This window comes from Carcharhinus amblyrhynchos, chromosome 26 (genome assembly GCF_965287045.1).
Source record: "Carcharhinus amblyrhynchos chromosome 26, sCarAmb.v2.hapA, whole genome shotgun sequence".
NCBI lineage: Eukaryota > Metazoa > Chordata > Chondrichthyes > Carcharhiniformes > Carcharhinidae > Carcharhinus > Carcharhinus amblyrhynchos.
Genome location: NC_137349.1, coordinates 37054871 through 37081105, shown reverse-complemented (window position 1 = coordinate 37081105; position 26235 = coordinate 37054871). Strand labels below are relative to the sequence as shown.

The 26235-nt window shown below is 44.6% G+C and overlaps 1 protein-coding gene across 1 annotated transcript; it reads left to right on the top strand.

Moving 5' to 3' along the window:
- Positions 1-975: 975 nt before the first annotated feature.
- On the top strand, positions 976-22264 carry LOC145358653 (procathepsin L-like). The gene is made up of 8 exons (XM_080212868.1): positions 976-1116; positions 3079-3201; positions 5297-5462; positions 5547-5626; positions 9592-9816; positions 10994-11153; positions 20795-20912; positions 21908-22264. The coding sequence occupies exons 1-8, from the start codon at positions 985-987 to the stop codon at positions 22005-22007; spliced, it is 1104 nt and encodes a 367-aa protein (XP_080068994.1). The 5' UTR covers positions 976-984; the 3' UTR covers positions 22008-22264.
- Positions 22265-26235: the final 3971 nt, after the last annotated feature.

Here is a 26235-nt window from a genome sequence, read left to right as displayed (position 1 = left end):
AATTCGTCTTAAATATGGAACAACATTAATTAAAAAGCAGGAATCTAGTCACCATGACCATGAAGTATTTTATCTGTTGAATGGGAGAGTGCATGATCAGGTTGGCCCATTGCACTGGGGATGCTGCTGACACCTGCAATCATGGTTTACCAGGCTAGGGCAGAGTAAAGGATCAGGAGCCAATGAGCTTAAACTGAGGCTTTTACCTGATACAATTTTTCAAAGCTATCTCGGCGTTTGGCTAAGGTGAAATGTGAGATCAAGCCCGAGAGAGGCTGCAATCCCTCATTTTGTCAGCTTGGGTCTTGTTTGATCAAACCCAAGATGGAATGCAATGCCTTGTCTTGACAACCTGGATCTAGTTTGTCCCAAATGTGGGGACTATGATTGGACTTAATTTGAATTGGTTTTCTTGATTAGAAAAGAAGAAATAAAAGGTACTAATGAAAAAAAGGAAAAATGCAAATAGGTGACAGCAGTTTATTCATTTGTGGGACGTAGGTATCGCTGGCTGGCCAGCATTTCTTGCCCAACCTTAACTGCCCTTGATCTGAGTGCCTTGCTGGGCCACTTCAGAGAGCAGTTGAGAATCAACCACATTGCTTGGGATCTGGAGTCACATGTTGACCAGATCAGGTAAGGATGGTGGATTTCTTTCCCATTAGTGAAATGGATGGGTTGTCTGGAAATTGACAGTGGTTTCATGGTCATCAGTAGATTCTTAATTCCAGATTTTTTTATTGAATTCAAATTTTGCCATCTACCATGGTGGGATTCAAACCTGGGTCCCCAGAACATGAGCTGAGTTTCTGGATTGATAGCCTAGTGAAAATACCACGAGGCCATCGCCTCCTCATTGATTGTGGAGGGTAATATTTGTACATTTGCAGAATAATTTTCCCAAACAGCTATTTCCCATCAGTGTGTGAATATTGTCCACACCATGTCTAATGCCATTGGTTTTGCTCCATTAGATTGTCCAGCATGAAGCTCTCTCTGTTTCTGGGCTGTGTGCTGCTGTCTATTCTGGTTGCAGCCTCAGGCCACACATTTGATTCAAGACTGGATGAAGACTGGAAGAGCTGGAAATCACAACATGAGAAGCAGTACACTGAGGTAAAAGGGGAATTTATTCCAGTCTGGAACCTATTCCAAACATTCAGCTCACTCTCATGGGGAAAGGGATTCCACACACTTAGTAAATTATTGAAAATTTTAACTTGGAATTAAGGTGGGAGAGGAGAGTTTCCTGATGAAGGGAATGGATATGTGAAGTGACATTGGAAACACACTGATCCTAAGGTTCTTGGGGATTTCTCCCAGTCTCTAACTCCAGTAGAGAACTGACTGAACTTACAGTGAAACAGCAGAGACTTGGGGCAGAATTAAATGTAGGTGACAGGGTTCTTGCCCATTGGCTGGAGAGTTGGTGAGAGCCCCACATCACCTGCTTTTGGGAAGACCCGCTGAATTAACTGCCAAACAAAACTTCAATGGGCAGCGACAGGACTTCCACAGGATCAAGAACCCCGAGGGCTGAAATCCCATCACCCAAGAGTTGCCAGTCAATCAAAGGCTGACAGTATGCATTGCTTGGCAGTGCCACCAGGGGGTGGTGTTGCTTCCTGTAAAATGCCCACCTGAGACCATGCCCATTGGTGAGTGATGGCGGGCTGGGATGGTCAGAGATGGTGGTGACCTGGCAACGAGGACAAAGCAGTGGCTCTCACTGGATCCCTGCAGTTTACAACACCGATTCCCTCAACTGGGGGGCCTCCATTCTGGAAGACTGTAAGCAGCTCCAACAGAGTTTGCTTTTCAGGTCTGGCACATGATGAATGTCCTGCCAGCGTAATTACCAGCAATGGTGAGATGAGACCTTTTTTGGGCACCAGTTGTCCACATTAGGACCTCAATTGCCGCTGGTGGGAAGGCCATCCATGAGCCTCCAAACCCTGAACTTAATTGGACAAGTGGCATGAAGGTTGAGGGGTTCCAACCTGTCACCCAGTGGAGGACAGAGGGTGCGGCTGGTCTCTGTCTAATTTCAGACATAATGGATATGGTGGGATGGGGTGTGGGGAGAGGGGATTGGAGGGTGAGGAATGACAGTAAATAGTCATATAGAGATTGATGGGGTGACATGTTTGAGAGAGGCTGAGGGCTAGGAACTGTTGAACAGACATATTAACAGAATTACGGAGGTAGCGGAGTTGGGCAGGAATGTTGTGGCCATGAAACAGAACCTGTTTGTCCAGCAGGCTTTTTTAAAGCCAGCCCATGCTTGTTGCATTGTCAGCTGACAGTGAGTTTCACCATTGAAAAGCTTCCCCGATTGTGCGATCGCAAAACCTGCTCTCGACACATCAGCGCAAATGTTGCCCACTTCCGGCTCTGGCATCAGGACTTCAGGTGGGATTTTTCAGTATTGGGACAAACACGGCTGGAAAATCCTGCCCTCTCTGTCTCTGAGAAGGGGAATGAGTGGAACTTCTCCCAAATGGATAAGAGGATAGAAACCGAACCGTGAAATGGCCACAATTCTCTGGCCATTCCCAACATGCTGGCACTGCCAGCGAGAATAGAGAATTTGGCAGTCAGCCAAATCTCTGTTGATTGCAGCAGGGCTGAAGAATCCCAGCTACAGGCGAGATTAGGGAATAGAGATAGAGATACAGTGCAGAAGGAGGTCATTCAGTCCTTCGAGTTTGTACTAACCACAATCCTACCCAGGCCCTATCCACATAACTCCATGCACTCACCCAAGCTAGTCCTTCTGACACTAAGGGGAAACTTATCATGGCCAATCCACACATCTTTGGATTGTGGGAGGAAACCAGAGCATCCCAGAGGAAACTCACGCAGACACGGGTAGAATGTGCAATCTCTACACAGACAGTGACTCAAGCCAGGAATTGAACCCATGTCCTTGGCGCTGTGAGGCAGCAACGCTAACCACTGTGGTACTTTCCAGTGTGATCATAGAATCGGCCCGTTGTTTCATTTTTGCAAGTGGATTTTTAATAATTTCTGGAATGGAAGATGCTAGAATCTGACTGACTAAATGTCTTTATTTAGGAAGAAGAGACTCACAGGAGATCAATATGGGAGGACAATGTGAGATACATCGAACTGCACAACCTGGAATACTCAATGGGGAAACACACATTTACTGTGGGAATGAATGAGTTTGGAGACCTGGTGTGTATAAGATGTTTAGTTTGGTCTATTCGATACCAGTTATTGTGGTGCTATTACTGAATGAAGTGTGATTGGTCAGTGATATCACAATGCCTCATTATAATAAACAATCTAACCTCCCTCACCAAGGTATGTTTTATTAAAATCGATTCTCCTTTCCATTTTAATATCTAAGTTCATTATTTTTCCTGTAGTTAGACAGCCAGCACCATGGGCTGGGACATCACTCATGTGTTTGCTGTACTTTCTGAATAAAAAGCAAGGGATGGGTTCACCTGCACCAAACCAAGTGACAATTTAAACATGATGGGATAGTGTTGAGTGTTCGACACACCAGCTGCATTGATGTCCCCTTGGCCCTAACTTTCCCGCAGGGATGGACTAAAACCCAACACTGGGACCAATGGCAATTACAACTCCAATGTCAGATCTTGTCATTGAAATCACTGGGAAATTGATGAGACAAATTGGATTGTGAATGTGAAATACTAAGCTCTGAATGTGAAATGTTGGATCCGGTTCAAAATGGCACCCTTCCCCGCTCCCAAAAAAGACAATAACTGACTGGAGATCGGTTCATGGAAACTCTCTGTTTTCTCAGGTTTGATGTGAAACTTAACAATACATGTGGACAGGATATTCAACCATGGGAGCATCAAAACCAAACCTGATCTTTGGTTGACAGCTACTTTCCAGTGTGATCATAGAATCCCTACAGTACAGAAGGAAGCCATTTGTCCATTGAGTCTGCATCGACAACAATCCCAACCAGGCCCTATCCCTGTAACTCCACATATTTAGACCAGTTAATCCCCCACACTGAGGAGCAATTTAGCATCCACCAAACCCACACATATTTTGACTGTGGAGGAAACTGGGGCACCTGTAGGAAATCCATGCAGACATGGGGAGAATGAGCAAACTCCACACAGCCAACCACCTGAGGCTGGAATTGAACTTGAGTTCCTGGCCCTGTGAGGCAGCTGTGCTAACAACTGTGTCACTGTACCACCCCAATGGTGGATAATGATAGTAGGGGAATCAGCAATGGTAATGCCATTGAATATCATAGAGAGATGGCTGGATTCTCTCTCATTGGGAATGGCCATTGCCTGGCACTTGTATGATGTGAATGTTACTTGAATATATATCCTGAAAAACCCAAATATAACATTTGAGCCGTCCCACAGAACGATTTGGCATCTCGATAAAGGAGGAACATCCAAGTTGAATCAATATCACGTGTTAATACCTCTGATTTTAAACACAGGCAAATTGCATATGATGACATTCAAGCAAGACCAAAACCTGCCTGCAAGCTCAATACCCATGCAAGACCTCAGGACCTGTATATTGGGGTGCCATGGAATAATCACACCTGACTCAGTCCAGTTCCCAGACTTTGAAAATTCATCACATTTGATATCTTAATTTTTTTGCACTAAGCTTTCCAATTATAGTCACTGAAAAGCACACAGCTGTAAAGAGGCAGATCTGTACCCTGAAACTTAGAAAAGCCTCCTTCAGACTATGATCAGGAATGCTGCCCAACTTTCTCCTCTAAGTCCAAGGGTCCTGAGGCCAATTCTGTACGTACTGCAGCCTGAGTTTTGAACAGGAATTAAGACCAGGTTGGTGATGAGATGTGACAGCCTTCTGATGTAGATGGTTCAGTTAAACAAGAATAAACTCAATCATCATGGGGGAACTTTACCCACTCTCTTCACTGAGAAAGTGCACTGGAAGGTTTTATTCACCAAATGATTCCCAACTCATCTCACACAAAATGAGGTACATGTATAATTACTGGTGCCATTTTGTTTGTGGTACCCTAGACCAGAGAGATACTTTATCACCTTCAGACTTTCCACTCACCTTTATCCTGGAATGTGCAGAAATGGACAACCCATTTTCCTGCAGTTCTTTATTTTAATCAAACATTAGATGTGTCAGCAATGCTTGTTACGTTGATCTCTCTTTTTGCTAAACTCAGTGATAAGAATGTGGCTGTGTAATGTTATTTACTTTCTTCTTGTACATTCTCCGTTAAAACCCAATCATTTTATTGATGAATACCCTGTATTTGACTTTCTAGACTGATGAAGAGTTCAATGAACGCATGAATGGATTTCTCCCAATCGAAGCTGACAACTCGACTGAAGAAGTTGATGGAGATGAACTTGGTGAAGATGTAGAAAGTGATGGAGGTGACGATGAACTTGATGAAGATGTAGAAAGTGATGGAGGTGATGATGAACTTGGTGAAGATGTAGAAAATGATGGAGATGAAGATGAACTTGATGAAGATGAAGAAAGTGATGAAGTTGATGATGAACTTGATGAAGATAAAGAAAGGAATGATGATCTGAGACGTGTCTATGTCGACTGGCGCACCAAAGGCTACGTTACTCCAGTGAAGAATCAGGTAAAAATCAGACAGAATCATTTTAAACATTATTGGGTGGAATATTAAAAGACACCAGCTCTCCAAATATTCCCGTCCTGATCATGACAATACCTGCCAAAAAATCCCATCCCAAGTGTGAGGTTTTGATTGGCTTGCAGGAAAGTTTTGCCTGCAAATGCCTCTCCTGCTTCCTCACTGCAGCTCTGCTGTGCATTGGTTATGGTTGGGCAGAAATCATGCTGCAAGTTCTCGATTTTGAATTAATTTTATTAACTGAAAGAGACTATTAAATGTTGTATTCCAAAGTATGAAAGTTTTTTTAAGATGTTCAATTAGATTTTAAAATTGATATGTACAAGTACCATTATAACATACTAAATTAGACTTTCAGATCTAACCAGGAAAAACTCAAACCGGAAAAGTTTCCAAAATGCTCTCTCCAAGCTCCTTGTTTATGTCCAGTCAAGCTTCATGAGCATTCCATTCTGTACTTTAATTATGCACTGTTTAATTATTCAGATGCCAAAGGAAAAGTTAATGGTGTATATATTTTACATGGTAAACACCACACAATCTGAATGTAAATTGCAGAGTTGGAGGAATGAGTTCCTGTCCCTTCAGTTTTCAACCAGAGCAGTTAATTCCATGTTCTGGTTTTTCTATGGCAGTGTCTTACTTAATTATTTAAACCAACACATTGTAGCAATTGGAATTAGCAAGATAATTATCCGGTAATGACAAAACCCACTGATAATACTCTAGCTCGTAGTAGTTGAACCTATCACGAAATTGTCTCCCATCATGTGAGACTATTAAGAGTAGCTGTGCCCATTTTAAATTCACCATTATATTGCTTGATATACATGTTATTAAAACATAAGAAAAAGAAGCAGGAGTAGCCTATTCAGCCCTTCAAGCCTGCTCCATCACTCAATATGATTATGGCTGGCCTTTGACCTCAACTATTGGATGCAATCACACACCTTTCTCAACTCATTTTGTCCAGGCCTGAAAGTCATACATAATTGCTTCAGATGATTAACATAGAGCCCATATGATAATGTAATTTTGCTGTTTCTGTGTCATATCCTAAATCACTTCCTGTCATTTCATTCTACACATCCCATTAAATATCATTTCATCTCAATTCCAATCCCTGAGGAATTTACATTATCATTAAACATTAAAATATGCTCTGAACATTCACAAGTCTTAACCTCTTTTGAGGTCTTTTACGTTCCAAAACAGCAATCCATGTTGTACTTGTTCCACATTATTCTTTCAAAATTATTCATAATCCAGAGAGCAGTCTGCTGGAATGCCAGGACTGGTTGACCTTTACTTATGTTTTCCTGATGGATATTTGTTCTTCAATACACAACATGGATCAGGAGTTACCCAGATTCAGTCATTGTTGCATTTAGAAATTGCACAACATTCATGACAATTACAATCTGAATTAATTCAGTGTTCTCAGGGAAGACAGGATTTTAGTTTTTTTATCCCATTTTTAAACTTTTTTTTACCTAGTCTTGTATTTACAATTCAGATGAAACCATCAATCAGTTCTCTCTTATTTAAGCACTGTCCAAGGTTCACTTACACTTAGATAGTGAGTAGTCCAGACAGACATTAAAAATGGCAGATGGACTTTAATCTGGACAGTTGTGAGATAATGCATTTTGGAAGGTTCAGTGCAAGTAGGAATTATATAGTAAATGGTAGACTCTTAGGAGTATTAACAGGCAGATAGATCTGGGCGTACATGTCCACTGATCATTGAAAGTAGCAACGCAGGTAGTCAAGAAGGCGTACGGATGTTTGCCTTCACTGAGTATAAAAATCGGCAGGTCATGCTGCAGCTGTACAGAACATTAGTTAGGCCTCATTTAGAATATTGTGTACAATTCTGGTCGCCAAGAAGGATGTGGATGCTTTGGGGACGGTACAGAAGAGGTTTACCAGGATGTTGCCTGGTCTGGAGGGTATTGGCTATGAGGAGAGGTTGGATAAACTCAGTTTATTCTCACTGGGGTGGCAAAGGTTGAGGGGTGATCTGATCGGGGTTTACAAGATTATGAGTAGCATGGACAGAGTGGATGGTCAGATGCTCTTTCCTAGTGTAGAAAAGTCAAGTACTGGAGAACATATGCTTAGGATGCGTGGAGAAATGTTTTTTACACAGAGGGTGGTGAATGTCTGGAACGTGCTGCCTTGAGGGGGTGGTGACAGCAGGTACAGTAGTAGCATTTAAGGGGCAAATAGACAATACATGAATAGGATGGGAATGGAAGGATAGGGATTCGGTAAGTACATCCGGTTTTAGTTCAGGCAGGCATCATGATCGGCACAGGCTTGGAGGGCCGAAGGGCCTGTTCCTGTGCTGTACTTTTCTTTGTTCTTTCTTCTTTATTGCTATAAAGAAACAGAAGACCCTCCAGAACTTTATTGGGCACAGGGCCCTTTTAACTACTATCAATCATAAGTTGCCAGTAGCAATAAATGATATTAACTAATTATTCAATAATATTCCACAAATACCAATTAGTCTTAGTATTCATCTTTTTATCATCTCATATCAGAAATCGAGATTTTCACCAAATTTACATCAGCAAGAATTTCACGATAGTCACTATCAAAGTCTGGTTGCCACAATTCAATAATTTGGTTTACCTCAATAACCCCAATTCCATTCCATAATATTTTGAACAGATAAATTTATCAAAACCATCCATACTTACAAAAACCCAGTGAAGGACACCATCTTTATTTTTGATCTTTTTTTAAACACCTTTCCGAATGACTGTAAAAAACTAAATATAAATGAAAAACAATTAGTCTCACAGCAAAACACACATTCTGACTTAAAAAAGGGAAAGAGATAACAGCCAGGATTCTCTGGTCTTGTTTGCCCCACCAGTAAGAACAGAGAATTTGGCGCTCAGTCAAGACTCCATTCATAGGAGCAAAATTGGAGAGTCCCAACTATGGGCAGAGTCAGAGAATTCTGGCCAGTGAATTAAAAAGGACATTCCATCCTGCTGGTGCTCAGTTCTAAATTCAGAATCCACGTCCTCATTCAAACCTTCTATCTCCTGAACAGTTCTTGATATTCTCCTCTTTTGGGATGTCAAAGTGGTGTACAGGCAATGCTCGGACTTACAACACAATTGATTCCTGAAAACCACATTATAAGTTAACATATTGTATGTTGGAACCGATTTTCCAATTGGAATGATGGTACAAATAGCCGATTTGTTCCTGACCCAAGACCAGAAATCACTCATGATCATGCAGATATGAGGAGAATGTGCAAACTCCACACAGACAGTGACCCAAGCCGGGAATTGAACCCAGGTCCCTGGAGCTGTGAAGCAGCAGTGCTAACCACTGCTACCGTGCTGCCCCACTTGATGACCACTTGATGGGTCACTTGCCCATTGATGCCATTCTCTGGACTGCATTCTTTCAAAGTGTTGTCACTCCCAGCTATCTCCAGTGCTGTGTATCTGTTTGAGAGTGACGCCCCAAAGATATAAATTCCTGTTTCTCTCTCCTCCTCCTGATAATCACCCATCTCCCATCCTGAACTTCCCTGGGGAGTGACCGCCTCCTGGAATGTAGAATCCAGTGAACTCTCACCCTCCCTGATGTTGAGCTGCCTCTCCAGCTCTACAATCCTGAGCTGAAACACCTGGAAACACTTCCTCCACATGTGGATTTACACCTGGTTCACGAGCAATGGGACTTACTCACTTTTCCTATGATTCCATCCTTAACTTTTCTTATGAAATTATTCTGCTGTTAACCAAGGCTCAACAAGAGCGAAAAAAAACCCCAGACACTCACTGATCCCATGTCTTTCCTGGAAATCTGAGCTCACATTCTCAGTGTAAATCTGTACACCACCTGATAAGTAATGGAAGGATTTGTTTTTTTATATCAGGATGTTTTTAATGTGATTTTATTTCTATTATTACCAGGGAAGCTGTGGTTCTTGTTGGGCTTTCAGTGCGACTGGTGCCATCGAAGGACAGTGGTATCGGAAAACTAAAAAACTGATTTCTCTGAGTGAACAGAACCTGCTTGATTGTAGCGGATCATTTGGTAATCATGGATGTCGAGGAGGATGGATGTCATATGCCTTTAACTATGTTATCAGAGCTGGAGGAATCAACTCTGCTCGAGATTATCCATATACTGCTAAGGTAAATCTCATTTTAATGCAGTTTCTAATTCACCAGGTACAATGTTGACAGCATTCATGGTGTTAGAGTATGGAGCCCAGTCCAAATCGAATGGAAGCTGACATCCTACTTTGGGTCAACTCTTCTCCGAGAATCTACTCCCAGGTTTCCACTAATGTCACTGTCTTAACCAGCACTAGGGAGGGTGAGCGAATATCACCTTTCAGGAAAGGGCAAGCTCTCCCTCTCATTTCTCCCCTTTTATGATCTCTCAAATCTCCACTTAACACCTCCTGCTATCATGCAGATTGAATGAGGAGTTAAGAGTTTTTCAGTTCACATGTATTCCTGCTCCCCATTCTGTGAGGCAGAAGGTTGATGTGACAGGCAACTGAATCAACAGATCATTGAACAGACTTTGCTTCATCTGTGGAACATACAGCAATTCCCAGTACAACAGTCACCATGGCAACCCGATGCTCAACAGAACTGAGGAAAATTAGACTAGTAGAGATCATTTTAGTTTGTTTGTTTCCCCCAAATGCTCCATCGGCTGTTCAGTGACTCAAATATAAGCTGCATTTCAAAATAAGGAAGTTTCAGTTTGGGGTATGACTGATATACAGTTATTAACATTGGTGGGAAAGTTCAAAGTTAGTTTGTAAACAATTTGAAAGACCATCCTTTGTGTAAATCAACTCATTTGGTCAGAGAGATATTTACTATTTAGGGATACAGTTAAAACAGCAATTTGATAGTTTGAAGTTTTGAATATTGGGCTGTGTTTAAGAAGCGAGTTGGTTTGAAAGCGTTCTCTGGTGAATATTTGTGCAAATTGCCTTTTGTGCTGCTGTTGGCTGGAATTCACTGGCCTTGCCCTTGGCTGGGATTCTCCGGTTCCTGTGTTTCTGCAGCTACTCTAACTGCAGCATTGATGAGATGGTAACTGAGGAACACACTGACCAAAATCTTCCCACCAATAGACAAGAAGGAGATTCTTCAACAGTTACCACATTTATAATTGTCCCATTTTCATTTAAACATGGGAACGATGGTCGTGTTTACAATGTCTGAAACACGGAATCATTTTTAATATCCAAGGAGCTGTTAAAGATCCTGTAAAGGTATCACTGGAACTTTGTAAAACATCACATTGTATTAATCAACCTTAACTTTTCACATTTTCTTTAACATCTAGGGGGGAATATGCAAATTTCAGAGAACAAGGGTTGCTGCCAGAATCAGAGGATACAGACGTGTCAGAAGAAGCAGAAAGTATTTGGCTCGAGCAGTGAGAAGGATTGGACCAATAGCTGTTGCTGTTGATGCTGGTGGACCTTTCCGCTGGTATAAACGAGGTAAGAGACAGAAGCTGTGGATGATCTGTATCATAATAAGAACATAACATAAGAAATAGGAGCAGGAGTAGGCCATCTAGCCCTTCGAGCCTGCCCCGCCATTCAATAAGATCATGGCTGATCTGTCGTGGCTCAGTTCCACATTCCCGCCCTCTCCCCATAACCCTTAATCCCCTCGCTTATCAAAAACCCATCAACCCGCATCTTAAAAATATTTAGCGAGGCAGCCTCCACCACCTCAACGGGCAGAGAATTCCAGAGATTCACCACCCTTTGAGTGAAGAAGTTCCTCCTCAACTCCGTTCTAAACCGTTCCCCCTTTATCTTGAGGCTGTGCCCCCTAGTCCTACTGTCCTTTCTGAGCGGGAAGAGTCTCTCCACCTCTATCCTATCCATCCCATTCATCATCTTATACGTCTCAATTAGATCTCCCCTCATTCTTCTGAACTCTAACGAGTACAAGCCTAGTTTATTCAGCCTCTCCTCATAGCTCAACCCCCTCAACTTCGGTATCAGCCTAGTAAACCTCCTCTGCACTCCCTCCAAGGCCAAAATATCCTTGCGTAAGTACGGCGACCAAAACTGCACACAGTACTCCAGCTGCGGCCTCACCAATGCCCTATACAGCCGCAGCAAGACCTCCCTACTTTTATATTCAATCCCCCTCGCTATGAATCCAATTCTCTATAAAACATTAAAAAATTACACCCCACACACATTTCCTGTGAACTACTTTTTATTATTAATTCTTTTTCAATATTTCTAATGGAAACAACTGTTGTCCAGGGTATTTCTAATATCCTGCGGACTCGCTCAATCAGCTCTGCATATAATGGTTTTTATCAAACACCTCTGCATGTATCAGGGAAAAGGACTGCGCACTGAACCAAGAGTAAATAACCAAGCCACAACTTTATTGCAAACAGTAAAAGACTTAAAGCTTTACAACTTTAACAATTCTCTCTCTCCAGCTAATTGACCATTAATTCATAATCTTCAGCTTCTAATATTCATTGAATCTTATGTTTCACTGCTGTGTGTGCCTGTCCTATGTATACAGTAATGATTTGTTTCTCAGGAAATATATAACTGTCCTTTTACACATGCTAATGTGCCCTGGTGCATCTTTGGTTTTCAATTGTCTGAGCTTGAATCTTGCAAAGGGCCTGTCTCCAAGCAGACTGTATTGGACTGAGGTAATTCCAGCATATCTTGCTTTCAGGCCAATTTCCATATCAGTTTTTGTGTCATTTTGCTGTGCTTGCATTTCTGGCTTGATGTTTATCAGCAGTTGGTTTCCTTTCAATGATTCTATTTTACTCAAGCAGTCACAGGCTACAACACAACCATCCCCCTTCACATCATTCATGTTTTACCCCCGCCCCAGTGCTACATACTCTTCAGTGCTGTCTGCAGATGGGATTAAAATTGGATCAGGCTGGTAGTTGCGTGTGGGAATTGTAATGGACCATTTAGCCGCATCTATTCATAGTGATACAGGCAGCTCACAAACTCTGTGCTGTCTGCTAATTTAACTGCTAATGATGTGCAGCTCAGTGCTGACGTGTTGTTGAGTGACTGCACACGTCAGCAGGGACACAGGTTGGTGTGAAGTTAGCAACATTTAAGGTGAGCCTGTCTAACTGTGGTGATTGTCCCTTTAATGATCAGTCTGCAGAGTAAGGGTCACAAGACCTGGGGAATTGATCAGGGTGTGGAGATGCCAGTGTTGGACTGGGGTAAACACAGTAAGAAGTCTCACAACACCAGGTTAAAGTCCAACAAGTTTATTTGATAGTAAACCCACAAGCTTTTACAACGCTGTTCCTTCGTCAGGTGAGTGGAAAGTTCTGATCAGAGAAGGACATATAAATACCCATACAGTTTGCAGAGTCTTTACAGCTAACCTGCTATTCAAGTCTTAAAAGTGCAGACAATGTGAGTGGAGATAGTATTAAGCGTAGGCTAAAGAGATGTGTATTGTCTCCAGGCAGGACAGTAAGTGAGATGTTGCAAGCCCAGGCAAGTCATAGGGGTTACAAATAGTGTGACATGAACCCAAGATGCCGGTTGAGGCCGCCCTCATGTGTGTGGAACTTGGCTATCAGTTTCTGCTCAGCGACTCTGCGCTGCTGTGTGTCATGAAGGCCACCTTGGAGAACACTTACCCGAAGATCAGAGGCCAAATGCCTGTGACTGCTGAAGTGTTCGCCAACAGGAAGGATACCCGATTCTCTACACTGGTAGAGAATCCCACCCTTCCACCTCCTCTAACCTAATTATAAGTGTGGGGGAAGTTTTTTTATTATTATTTATTTATTTTTCTGCTGGTAATTGTTGCAGGGATGGCAGTTCAGGCAGTAAGCTGCATCTCCTGTGGGATGTATGTGGTGAGGGACTCTAGTAGTGTTTCAGGTGATTTTACTTGTAGGAAGTGTGTTAGATTGCAGCTTCTGGAGGAGCGTGTAAAGGAGCTGGAGGTGGAATTAGAGGAACTCCGCATAATTCGGGAGGCGGAGGAGGCCATCGATAGGAGTTATAAGGAGATAGTCACTCCTAGAAATGAGTCTTGGGTCACTGCCAGGAAGAGGGGAAGGAAGCAATCGGGGGGACAATCTCCTGGGGCTGTTCCCCTCCAAAATAGGTTTTCGGTCCTAGAGGCTACAGTTGAGGAGGAATCGACTGGGGATAGCCATAGGGAGCAGGTCTCTGGGGGTGAGCCTAGTGTGAAAGCTCAGGTGGTTAGGGGCCGTAAAAGATTGGGCCTCGTGATTGGGGACTCAACAGTTAAGGGGACGGATAGGAGAGTTGGAAGTAATGGTAGGGACTCAGGGCTAGTGTGTTGCCTACCAGGGGCTGGGGTCCGGGATGTATCCGAAAAGGTATTCAGGACTCTTAGGGGAGAGGGAGATCAGCCCCAAGTTATAGTTCATGTGGGGACGCATGACATAGGGAGGTTAAGGGAAGGGGATATTAAGCAGAGATTTATGGAGTTGGGGTGGAAACTAAAGGCCAAGTCTGATAGAGTGGTTATCTACGGACTCTTGCCTGTGCCACGGGATAGTTTAGAGAGGAATAGAGAGAGGGAAAGTTTGAACTCGTGGCTGAGGGGTTGGTGCAGGAGGGAGGGGTTCAGGTACTTGAGCAACTGGGGCTCGTTCTGGGGAAGGTGGGACCTCTATAAGAGGGATGGGCTACACCCGAATCAGAGGGGAACCAATATCCTGGGGGGTAAATTTGCTAAGGCTATGCAGGGAGGTTTAAACTGATTCGGAGGGGGGGTGGGATCCTGAGTAGAGGGGGTGAAAGTGAGGGAGGCATAGATGGGGACTGCAATGCACGGCATCGCAGGGGTGGGGTGGAGCAGGGTTTGAAATGCGTATACTTTAATGCGAGGAGTATTCGCAATAAAATTGATGAACTTGCAGCGTGGATCAGTACCTGGGACTTTGACGTTGTGGCCATTTCAGAGACATGGATAGAGCAGGGTCAGGAATGGTTGTTGCAGGTCCCGGGGTTCAAATGTTTTAGTCGGAGCAGAGAAGGAGATAGAAGGGGGGGGAGGGGTAGCATTATTGGTCAGGGACTGTATTACAGTGTCAGAGAGGAAGTTTGATGAGGACTCGTCTGTTGAGGTAGTATGGGCGGAGATTAGAAATAGGAGAGGAGAGGTCACCCTGTTGGGAGTCTTTTATAGACCTCCTAAAAGTTCTAGAGAGGTTGAGGAAAGGATTGCGGAGGCGATCCTGGTTAGGAGTGAAAGTAATAGGGTAATTGTTATGGGGGACTTTAACTTTACTAATATTGATTGGAATTGTTATAGCTCTAGCTCGTTGGAAGGGTCAGTTTTTGTGCAAAGCATGCAGGAAGGTTTTTTGACTCAGTATGTAGATAGGCCAACTAGAGGTGAGGCTATATTGGATTTGGTGCTGGGAAATGAGCCAGACCAGGTGCTAGACTTGGAAGTTGGTGTGAATTTTGGTGATAGTGACCACAATTCGGTTACGTTCACCTTAGTGATGGAAAGGGACGGGCATGAGCCTCGGGCCAGTGGTTTTAGCTGGGGGAAGGGTAATTATGAGGCTGTTAGGAGGGAATTAGGAAGCATAGGTTGGACTAGGAGATTACAGGGACTGGGAATGTCCGAAATGTGGAGTTTTTTCAAGGAGCAGCTACTGCGAGTCTGTGATAGGTATGTCCCTGTCAGGCAAGGAGGAATTGGTAGGGCAAGGGAACCGTGGTGCACCAATAAAGTTGATTCGTTGGTTAAAAAGAAAAGGGAGGCTTATGTTCGGATGAGACTTGAGGGCTCGGGTAGTGCATTAGAAAGCTTTAGATTGGCTAGGAGGGAATTGAAGAGTGAGCTAAGAAGGGCTAAAAGAGGACATGAGAAGACTTTGGCTGATAGGATTAAGGAGAATCCTAAGGCGTTCTATAGGTATGTCAAGAACAGAAGGTTGGTTAGGGCAAGATTAGGGCCAGTTATAGACAGCAGAGGGAAGTTATGTGTGGAACCGGAAGAGATTGGAGAGGCATTGAACCAATATTTCTCTTCGGTGTTCACGCAGGGGGACATGGATATAGCTGAGGAGGACACTGGGTTGCAGGGGAGTAGAATAGACAGTATTACAGTTGATAAGGAGGATGTGCTGGATATTCTGGAGGGTTTGAAAATAGATAAGTCCCCTGGTCCGGATGGGATTTACCCTAGGATTCTCTGGGAGGCAAGAGAAGTGATTGCAGAGCCTCTGGCTCTAATCTTCAGGTCGTCGTTGGCCTCTGGTATAGTACCGGAAGATTGGAGGTTAGCAAATGTTGTCCCATTGTTTAAGAAGGGGAACAGAGACTTCCCCGGGAATTATAGACCGGTGAGTCTCACTTCTGTTGTGGGCAAGGTTTTAGAAAAAATTATTAGGGATAGGATTTATAGTTATTTGGAGAGTAATAAATTGATTGGAGATAGTCAGCATGGTTTTGTGGCGGGTAGGTCGTGCCTTACTAACCTTATTGAGTTTTTTGAGAAGGTGACCAAAGAGGTGGATGGGGGTAAGGCAGTTGACGTGGTGTATATGGATTTTAGTAAGGCGTTCGATAAGGTACACCATGGTAGGCTTCTGCAGAAAATGCAGATGTATGGGATTGAGGGTAATCTAGGAAATTGGATCAGAAATTGGCTAGCGGATAGGAGACAGAGGGTGGTCGTTGATGGTAAATATTTGTCTTGGAGTTCGGTTACGAGTGGTGTGCCTCAGGGATCTGTCTTGGGGCCACTGCTGTTTGTAATTTTTATTAATGATCTGGATGAGGGTATAGTTGGGTGGATTAGTAAGTTTGCTGATGACACCAAAGTCGGAGGTGTGGTAGATTGTGAGGAAGGGTGTCATAGTCTACAGGAAGACTTAGACAGGTTGCAGAGCTGGGCCGAGAGGTGGAAGATGGAGTTTAATGCGGAGAGGTGTGAGGTAATTCACTTTGGTAGGAATAACAGATGTGTCGAGTATAGGGCTAACGGGAGGACTTTGAATAGTGTGGATGAGTAGAGGGATCTAGGTGTATGTGTACATAGATCCCTGAAAGTTGGGAATCAAGTAGATAAGGTTGTTAAGAAGGCATACGGTGTCTTGGCGTTTATTGGTAGGGGGATTGAATTTAGGAGTCGCAGTGTTTTGTTGCAGCTGTACACAACTCTGGTGCGGCCGCACTTAGAGTACTGTGTGCAGTTCTGGTCCCCACATTACAGGAAGGATGTGGAGGCTTTGGAGAGGGTGCAGAGGAGGTTTACCAGGATGTTGCCTGGTATGGAGGGGAGGTCCTATGAGGAGAGACTAAGGGAATTGGGGTTGTTTTCGCTGGAAAGAAGACGGATAAGAGGAGATCTTATTGAAACATATAAGATGATTAGAGGTTTAGATAGGGTGGACAGTGATAGCCTTTTTCCTCTGATGGAGAAAGCTAACACAAGGGGGCATGGTTTTAAATTAAGGGGGGGTAGTTATAGGATGGATGTCAGGGGTAGGTTCTTTACCCAGAGGGTGGTGAGGGACTGGAATGCCCTGCCTGCTGAAGTTGTAAATGCGCCTAGTTTGGGGGCGTTTAAGAGATCCGTGGATAGGTTTATGGACGAAAAGGGATTGGTTTAGGTTAGTGGGTCATTGTTTTTTTTTAACTGGTTGGCGCAACATTGTGGGCCGAAGGGCCTGTTCTGCGCTGTAATGTTCTATGTTCTATGTTCTATGTGTACCTGGTGGATGGTGTTCTCACGTGAGATGATGGCATCCATGTCGATGATCCGGCATGTCTTGCAGAGATTGCTGTGGCAGGGTTGTGTGGTGTTGTGGTCACTGTTCTTCTGAAGACTGGTAGTTTGCTTTGAACAACAATCTGTTTGAGGTTGTGCGGTTGTTCAGGGAACAGGGTGGGGAGCTCTGTGGTAACCAGGGGTTTCTGTTCCAGAGCCTTCCAAGAAGCCAACCGCAGCCAGAGGCTCTGTATGCCTTTACCTGGGAATAAAGCTATTGTTTTTCCCTAAACTGGTAAACAAGAATTATTACAGGAACTTAAATCTAAACTGTGCCTCTTAAAGGAGCAGGAGCTGCAACTTGGGCAGAGACTCTGAGCAGAAAAAGAAGTGGAAATGGCGCAAAAGGCCAGACAACAACTCCTAGGTTCTCTGCTAGGATAGCGGGCATTCACCAGCGTGATGTGTTCGGCATGTCGAACACCCCCCATAACTCTGAAAGTACCGGCACTTTGGAGGCCAACTTTGAGATTGACAACTGTATCTCAGAGTTCGCATATCCCATAACTTTTCCATAGGGGTCAGCACCTGTCACCCCAATTTGAACAATATTCAGACTGATCCTAGCTGGTGAATGCCTGCTATCCTGGCCCGGAAGGATCCTCCCACAATACACTGGGGACCTGGGGTAGAGGCGAGTGCATGTAGCAGTACCCTGCAGCCGTAAATTGTACTGGTTTATGAACTCGCAAAAAACCTGCCCTTTGTGCAGTCTTGTGGAGTCCATGGTCCATGTTTATGTTAATTGTCTGAGTCTGCACTCCCTTGTTTGTTACCTAAAAAATGTTTTCTTGATATTTTGTTTGCACTTCAGTTCCATGCTCCTGACTTCCAGGCATCCGTTGTTCAGGGGACAAGGAAGGTGGAGGAGCTCCTCGTGAACTTGCATCTGGGCCTAGCCAGACTTGCTATAAACAGGTCCAGGCTGTGGGTGATCAAGGGGGTCATCTGACCCGACTGTCTGCCCCTCTACCGTGGATACATTCACGGCCGAGTATCCCTGGAGAGGGAGCATGGGGCGTCCACAGCCACCATCGAAGCTTCCGCTCCCATTGGGTCCCGCAGGGGCTGGGATGTATTACTGACCCTCTTATTCACATTTTGATTTGATGCTTTTAGTTTCCTTCACACTTTGTTTTTTTGCTTTGGGTGGTCCCCCCAATTTTTAAGGGTTTATCCCTTTCACTTTCTCCTTCAATTTATTTAATTTAGTTTATTTGGTGTGCCAAAAAGATGCCTGCGACCCTGGCAGCAATCATGGTGCTTTCATTCTGCACCCACCCACCAGCCCCTCAGTATTTGAGTCACATGTCAAACCAGAGAATGGCTGCTCGGTGACAAGGGAAGCCTGCTGCTACATTGTGCTGTATGACAGCAAAACTGAATGGGAAATGTGGGCAATGGTAAACATTGACACAAAAACATCTACAAACATGATCACAGTTGGAAATGTGTAACCCAGACATGATTTTTAATTACATATCAGTCCATGCAAATACTGAATTTGGTTGAAATTGGGGTTAAAATTGGACAGAATAGAAACACAAAATGCTGCAAATACTCATCAGGTCAGTCAGCATCTGTGGAGTGAGAGGCAGTGTTGGTGTTTCTGGTTGATGAGTTTCTATCAGAACTGGGAGAAGTTTACAATATGATGGGTTTTGAGAAGAGGAAGTCAGGAGGGTGGATAAAAAAGTGAAAAGTCTGTGATAGGCTAGAAGACAGAAGATTAAAGGATCTATTGGTGGAAGGCCAAAGGGAGTGGTAATGAAACAAGGAAGGAAACTAAAGCTGTGTCCAGAGTAGGCGGGAAGGGCAGATGTGAGAGAAATAAGTCAGCAGAGGCCGGTGTCCCTTCACCAGATTCCCTTTTATTGACAAGCTCTATTATAGTTCATAGTGTGCGATAGGTACTGTGTCAGCATTCAGAATGCCAAGAGGCCTGACACTCCCAGTTATATCGACAGAAAAGACTCCCTGATTGGGCAGGTAATAATGAGCTCAATCAGGGATTTCATATTCCAAGAGGCCAACCTCAACAGACTCACTGAAGTTTCTATACCCCTCTCCCCCAAGTCCGAGGAACCTCGGCAATTCAAGAGCCTCATGGGTCTATTTCCACGTTTCAACCCAGGGTCCAGATCTTCCACCTTGGCATCCAACATTGGAGGAGTCTATCTGATAGGAGAGTTCTAGTTTGCCCCTTCCTCGGGTGGCAAAGGAGTAGCCACAGCTTCATCTGCACTGTCCATTTTGGAATCCAAAGTTTTAACTACAGGCGATAGAGAGGCAGGGATGGTCGGTCTGAATGGATACTCCTCAGATCCCGGCCCGCTTGGCTGAGACAGCTCTGGGATGTCTGATCGAGGTGCTTTTTCAGGAGGATCTCTCACATATCTATTCTGTAGGGCAGTAAGAATATTACCCACTCACCTGATGAAGGAACCAGATAGATCACTTGAGGTATGTTCTCCAATGTTCTCTGGAGAATCGCGCAGGCTGAATATATCCCAAAAGGTAACCTTGTGTATTAATAGAGTCCCTTTAGTGTATTAACTGTGGCATATATCTGGGTTACAATGTGGACAAAGCAGGTCTATATTGAGGACCAGCTGTGGGTGATTAAAGATGCCCCGGCTCCTGCCTCAATCCAGGAATTACGGTCATTTTTAGGACTGGTGACGTACAATGGGAAATCTACGTCAATGCTAAAAAAGGGTCTACTCGTCAAAACCTCGTTTTTAAGAAAATAAAACATCAGCGAATGTCTTAGCACATTACGACCCCAGAAAAGAGTTAGTGCTCATTCGTGACATGTCTCCATAAGGCAGTGGGGCAGTTTTAGCACACAGATGGAAGAATGGAGAGGAACAGCCAATAGCTGAGCCCTCCAGGACCTTGGCTGCAGCAGAAAGAAAGTACGCCCATATTGAAAAAGAAGATTTGACGGTAATACTTGGAGTGAAGAAATTTCATCAATATCTAAACAGGTGGAAATTTGTGATTGTCACCAATCACAAGCTGTTGTGAGGACTATTAAAAGAGGACAAAGCGGTGCCACCAATAGCATTGGCTCGGATCCAGTGATGGGCATTACCATTGGCTGCTTACAGCTTTCAGCTGGAGCATCCACGGGAAGTCGAGTGGTAAATGCAGATGCCTTAAGTAGGCTACCTTTACCTGTGCTTTCACTGGGTGAAATGTGACAATGGGAGCAAGGTTTTGTAAAGATTAGAAGATAGTTGGAGAGGAAAAGATGATAAAAATTAAATATTTGTAGGAAGGAAGAAATAATTGTGTGTTTTATGATTACATCAAGTCATAAATAAATGTCTCCCTACAGGAATTTACAGGAATCGAAGGTGCAAGAATCATCGCGTAACCCATGCAGTACTGGTGGTTGGATATGGAAGACAAGGTAGATGGTGGCGCAGAAGGTGGTATTGGCTGGTTAAAAACAGGTATGTACTTTCTAATAACAAATATCTGATCACAGTTGGGGCAGTGACAGGAGCACTGGATTTACGCTCAGTTTTCCTGGGATAGGGAGGGAAGCATCCAACAAAAGTCCTACTGCTGATTACTATCCAAAGGCACTGGAGAAGGTGCAGAAACAATTCACAAGGATGATATTGGAACTCAGAGGATAGATTCATCAGAGAAAGCTGAACAGGCTGGAGCTCTTTTCCTTAGAAAGGAGAAGGTAGGGAGGTGGCCTGATCAAGGTCTTGAAGATTCTGAAAAGATTTGCTGCGGTAGGTATGGAGAAAATGTTTCCATTTGTGGGGGCGTTTGAAACTAGGGGTGATCAATGTAAGATTGTCATTAATATACCCAATCAGAAATTCAGGAGAAAGCTCTTTACCCAGAGTGTGCTGGAACTGGGGACAGTGTTACCACGAGGAGTGGTTGAGCTGAATTTCACAGAGACATTGAAGGGGAAGCTAGATAAACACATGAGGGTGAAAGGAATAGAAAGATGTTTTGATAGGGTTGGGTGAAGAGGGATGGGAGGAGGCTCATGTGGAGCAGAAATACTGGCACAGACCAGAAGGATCGAACTTCCCGTTTCTGTGCTGCAGTCAGTTTATCTACATTACCAACATTGAATAATGAGTGGGATTTTCTGGTCATTTGCCCCGGCAGCATCATCTGGTCCTGCCATTGGTGACTCCCCTCGCTGCGTGTTAAAGGGCAGCAGAGGGTGCGAATCACAGGAAACCACACTGACAGCGGTAGAACCAGAAGATCCCACCGCCGGCCAATGGCAGGCCATACCTATTGCTGTAAAACATGCCACGCAGCGATTGGAAAATCTCAGCCAATGTCGACCAATGACAGGATTTGACAACCAATGTCAAAATTGATGAATTTCCAGTGTCACACACCTCAGTTTTCCAATCCTGTGACTTGAACAGAACTGTGATGTTAGTATCACTTTTTTCTTATTTTCCAGTTGGGGAACAGGCTGGGGTGATAGAGGTTACATCAAAATGGCAATGACAGTGCGGAGAGACTGTGGCATTACAAGACATGCAATTTATCCAATCGTATAAGGAGCCATGCGTTAAACCAGAGATTCATCAAACTCCCCCTGAAAGAATGAAGGAACATTGCTGCTGCTGCTTATTCATTCTACACCATTGCTTTAAATTCTTGCTGCAATTTTAAAACATGGAATAATAACAGCTTCTACACATTTTTATAGCTTCACGTAAAGAGCAATCCCATTGTTTATTTAATGTATGAACCACATCATCCAACTTGTGTAGGGACAATGGGCTGCATGTACTGGTGATGTTGAGAAATATAATAAACGCTGTCGGCAATCACTTTGAGAGTCTTTCTGTTCCAAATCAACAATTCCTGGCATCAGTACGATTAACGAACAAGTGTTTAGGGTCTTAAACAAGGTGGTCAATGAGGCAGCAAATGCATTGGTGTTAATTTTCAATGCATGAAAAACATGAGAAATTCAGCATTGGGATGGGGCGGGGGCAGGAGGACTGCTTGTCATTGGTCAAACCTGCCATCAGCTGACAATGCAGGAGACACAGGCAAGCTCTAAAATAGCCCCCGGTCAAAAAGGGAAAGTGTGCATCAGGGCCACATCTTTCCTGCCCAGCTACAGTGCCAGTAATGGAAGACTGGCAAGCACAACATTAAATTTCACTTGTGAATATTTCACATTACACCGGTTTCAATTTCTTCATCACGATTATTGTTAATCTAATGTTATGGTTCAGCTCAGAAACTCCAAAGTGTTCTATGGAGCCCACCTGGATCATAGTTTTGCATCTTGAATTTGGCTGGAATAAGCATGAGGTGATTCACTTCAGGTATGATTCAAGTGAGCCACTGGGGAGGTTTTATCAAACAAAGGGCCTGATTTTACCAAAAACTTGCGCCCGTTTTTGGGCATGAAATCGCGGTAAATTCGGGCGTCAGGCCTGCAATGCGATTTGCACCTGAAACCGAGCAGATCGCACCTTTACTGACACCAATTTGGGCGCGGATCCGGTCTGCACCCCAATTGGGCACCCCAACAATTTAAATGCATTAGCATGCATTTCAATTGAGTTAGTGAACCATGTGCCCAACTCTAGCCCCTAACCCTACTTTACCGTCTTCGGATCTGATTCGGATCTGCGCTGTTACCAACCTGCAGAATAAAAATCTGAAGCCGATTCCTGTTCTGCAGGGGAACCTCCAAAGCCCATTCTCCTCGAACACCCTTCGCAGAGCCCCCGCTAACCACCCCAGCAGTTCTGCCCCCCCGTGATCTGAATCCCCTGGGAGGCAGGCCCCCTTCGGCAGAGCACGCCCCCTGTGATCCACCCCCCTGGGACGCAGCCCTCACCCACCCATGGTCAGACCCCCCCCCGGAGACAGGTCCCCCACCTGCATTCAGACCCCTCCCACCTCAGTCAGGCACCCCACCCCCCTGCGATCAGACCCCCCCCCCGGGAGGCAGCCCCGCACGGGTCAGACCCCCCCGGGAGGCAGGCCCACCCGCCCCGCAATCAGAGCCCCCCGGGAAACAGGGCCCCCCCCTCCGCCATGATCAGATCCCCGCCCCCGGGAGGCAGGCAACCCCTTGGCAGAGCACACCCCCAACCTACCTGGATTGCTGCTGTCCCTCCACCATCCTTCTGAATTGCACTCGTTGATGTGGAGATGCTGGCGTTGAACTGGGGTCAACACAGTAAGAAGTCTCAACACCAGGTTAAAGTCCTGTTGGACTGGTGCTGTGAGACTTTTTACTGCACTCGTTGGAGAGCCTGCAGCACCTTTCTGGCCTTCTACTGGCATCTGCCGGATAAGGGACTGGGCTCAGATGGATCTCTGGTTGGGGGGATGGAGATTCTCCCAAGTCCATCCTTCCCCCATCCTCCACCACCCCCCCCAACCACAGATCCATCTGATCCCCCACCCCCCAGCAGATGCCATTGGAAGGCTAGGAAGGTGCTGCAGGCTCTCCAACGAGTGCAGTAAGGAGTCTCACAACACCAATCCAACAGGACTTAAGCATATTTGCACGACACATTCTGTGAGTTTTCCTTATATCTGGCATTCTTAACAAATAATTCACCTCACTCAATTTCCTTTCAATTTGATAAGGCCCAATAAATCTTGCTTTTAAAGGTTCACTATCACTGGTGGCAATAATAAGACTTTATCCCCACTAGGAAAATGACAAATTTTTGATTCCTTATCTGCTTCCTATTTCATCACATGCTGTGCTACTTTTAAATGTTGTCTAACCAATTCACCTGCTCAATTCAACCTTTCCCTCAAATTTGACACACAGTCCAATAATGTCACCTCAGAACACTCACTCACTAATTGCTCCTTCATCAATTTAAGTGATCCCATTACCTCATGACCAAAAATCAATTCAAATGGACTGAATTTGGTTGACTCATTAGGTGCATCCCGAATTGCAATCTTCCAGCACTTCCCCAGAATCCAGTGGGGAATTGCATTCCCCGCTGGATTCCGGGGAAGTGCCGGAAGATTGGAAAACGGCTAATGTTACGCCGCTGTTTAAAAAGGGTAGCAGGCAAAAGGCAGGAAATTAGAGGCCGGTTAGTTTAACGTCTGTCGTAGGAAAAATGCTTGAATCCGTCATCAAAGAAGAAATAGCGTGGCACCTTGAGAAAAATTGTTTGATAGACCAGACGCAGCACAGATTCGTTAAGGTAAGTCGTGTCTGACGAATTTATTGGAATTCTATGAGGATGTGTCTAGTGCAGTGGACGGAGGGGAACCGGTGGATGTGGTGTTTCTCGATTTTCAGAAGGCGTTTGATAAGGTGCCACAGAAAAGGTTGTTACAGAAGGTTAGGGGGCATGGAGTTGGGGGTAAAGTGTTAGCGTGGATAGAGGATCGGCTGTCAAATAGGAGGCAGAGAGTGGGTGTCAATGGGTGCTATTCGGATTGGCGGTTGGTGACTAGTGGAGTGCCCCAGGAATCGGTGCTGGGGCCTCAGCTATTTACCATTTATATAGATGATCTGGAGTAGGGAGCTGAGTGTAGGGTGTCGAAATTTGCTGATGGTACAAAGATAAGTGGGAAAGCAAATTGTGCGGAGGGTGTAGAAAGTCTGCAGAGGGATCTAGATAGGCTAAGCGAGTGGGCGAGGACCTGGCAGACGGAATACAATGTTGGCAAGTGTGAGGTTATCCACATTGGCAGAAATAATAGTAGGAGGAACTACTATTTAAAGGGCAAAAAGCTGCAGCATGCTACGGTGCAGAGGGACCTGGGAGTCCTTGTGCATGAGTCGCAAAAACCCAGCCTACAGGTGCAGCAGGTGATCAGGAAGGCAAATGGGATGCTGGCCTTCATAGGGAGGAGGATTGAATATAAAAGTAGGGAGGTCTTGATGCAACTGTACAGGGCACTGGTGAGGCCGCAGCTGGGGTATTGTGTGCAGTTTTGGTCGCCGCACTTGTGCAAGGATATTTTGGCCTTGGAGGGAGTGCAGAGGAGGTTCACTAGGGTGATACCGGAGTTGAGGTGGTTGAACTATGAAGAGAGGCTGAATAGACTGGGCTTGTACTCGGAGTTTAGAAAGATGAGGGGGGATCTTATTGAGACGTGTAAGATGATGAAGGGGATAGATAGGGTAGAGGTTGAGAGGTTCTTCCCGCTTAGAAAGGACAGTAGGACTAGAGGGCACAGCCTCAAGATAAGTGGGGGGCAGTTTAGAACAGAGTTGAGGAGGAACTTCTTCACGCAAAGGGTGGTGAATCTCTGGAATTCCCTGCCCATTGGAGTGGTGGAGGCTACCTCGCTAAATATATTTGAGACGCGGGCAGATGGGTTTTTGGTAAGCAAGGGGATTAAGGGTTATGGGGAGAAAGCGGGAAAGTGGAACTGAGCCACTTCAGATCAGCCATGATCTTATTGAATGGCGGGGCAGGCTCGAGGGGCTAAATGGCCTACTCCTGCTCCTATTTCTTCTGTTCTTATGTTCTTATGTTCAAGGGTACAAGGGAAGTCCTTTATCCCAATCCTCTGGATAATCTTGACAATAAGCCCTCAACATTGTCTTCAAAGCTTGATGCCACAGTTTGAACGCTCTCTGCAATTCTGGATGGTGCGCAGTTGATTTAAATCATTTTATTCCAAGCTATCTATAAACTCCTTGAATAACTTTGATGTAAAATTTGATCCTTGATCTGATTGTATTTTTATACATAGTCCATATCTAGTAAAAAATAGAAGTAACTTTTCTTCAATCCTTTTAGCTGGAATATTACGCAATGGAGTGGCTTG

Bases quoted from the DNA above. Each gene is read 5' to 3' on its own strand.
- LOC145358653 (XM_080212868.1), top strand. From the start codon at position 985: ATGAAGCTCTCTCTGTTTCTGGGCTGTGTGCTGCTGTCTATTCTGGTT. The intron at 3,202-5,296 runs GTGTGTATAAGA...TTGACTTTCTAG, and splicing joins TGAATGAGTTTGGAGACCTG to ACTGATGAAGAGTTCAATGA. The intron at 5,463-5,546 runs GTGAAGATGTAG...AACTTGATGAAG, and splicing joins TGGAGGTGATGATGAACTTG to ATAAAGAAAGGAATGATGAT.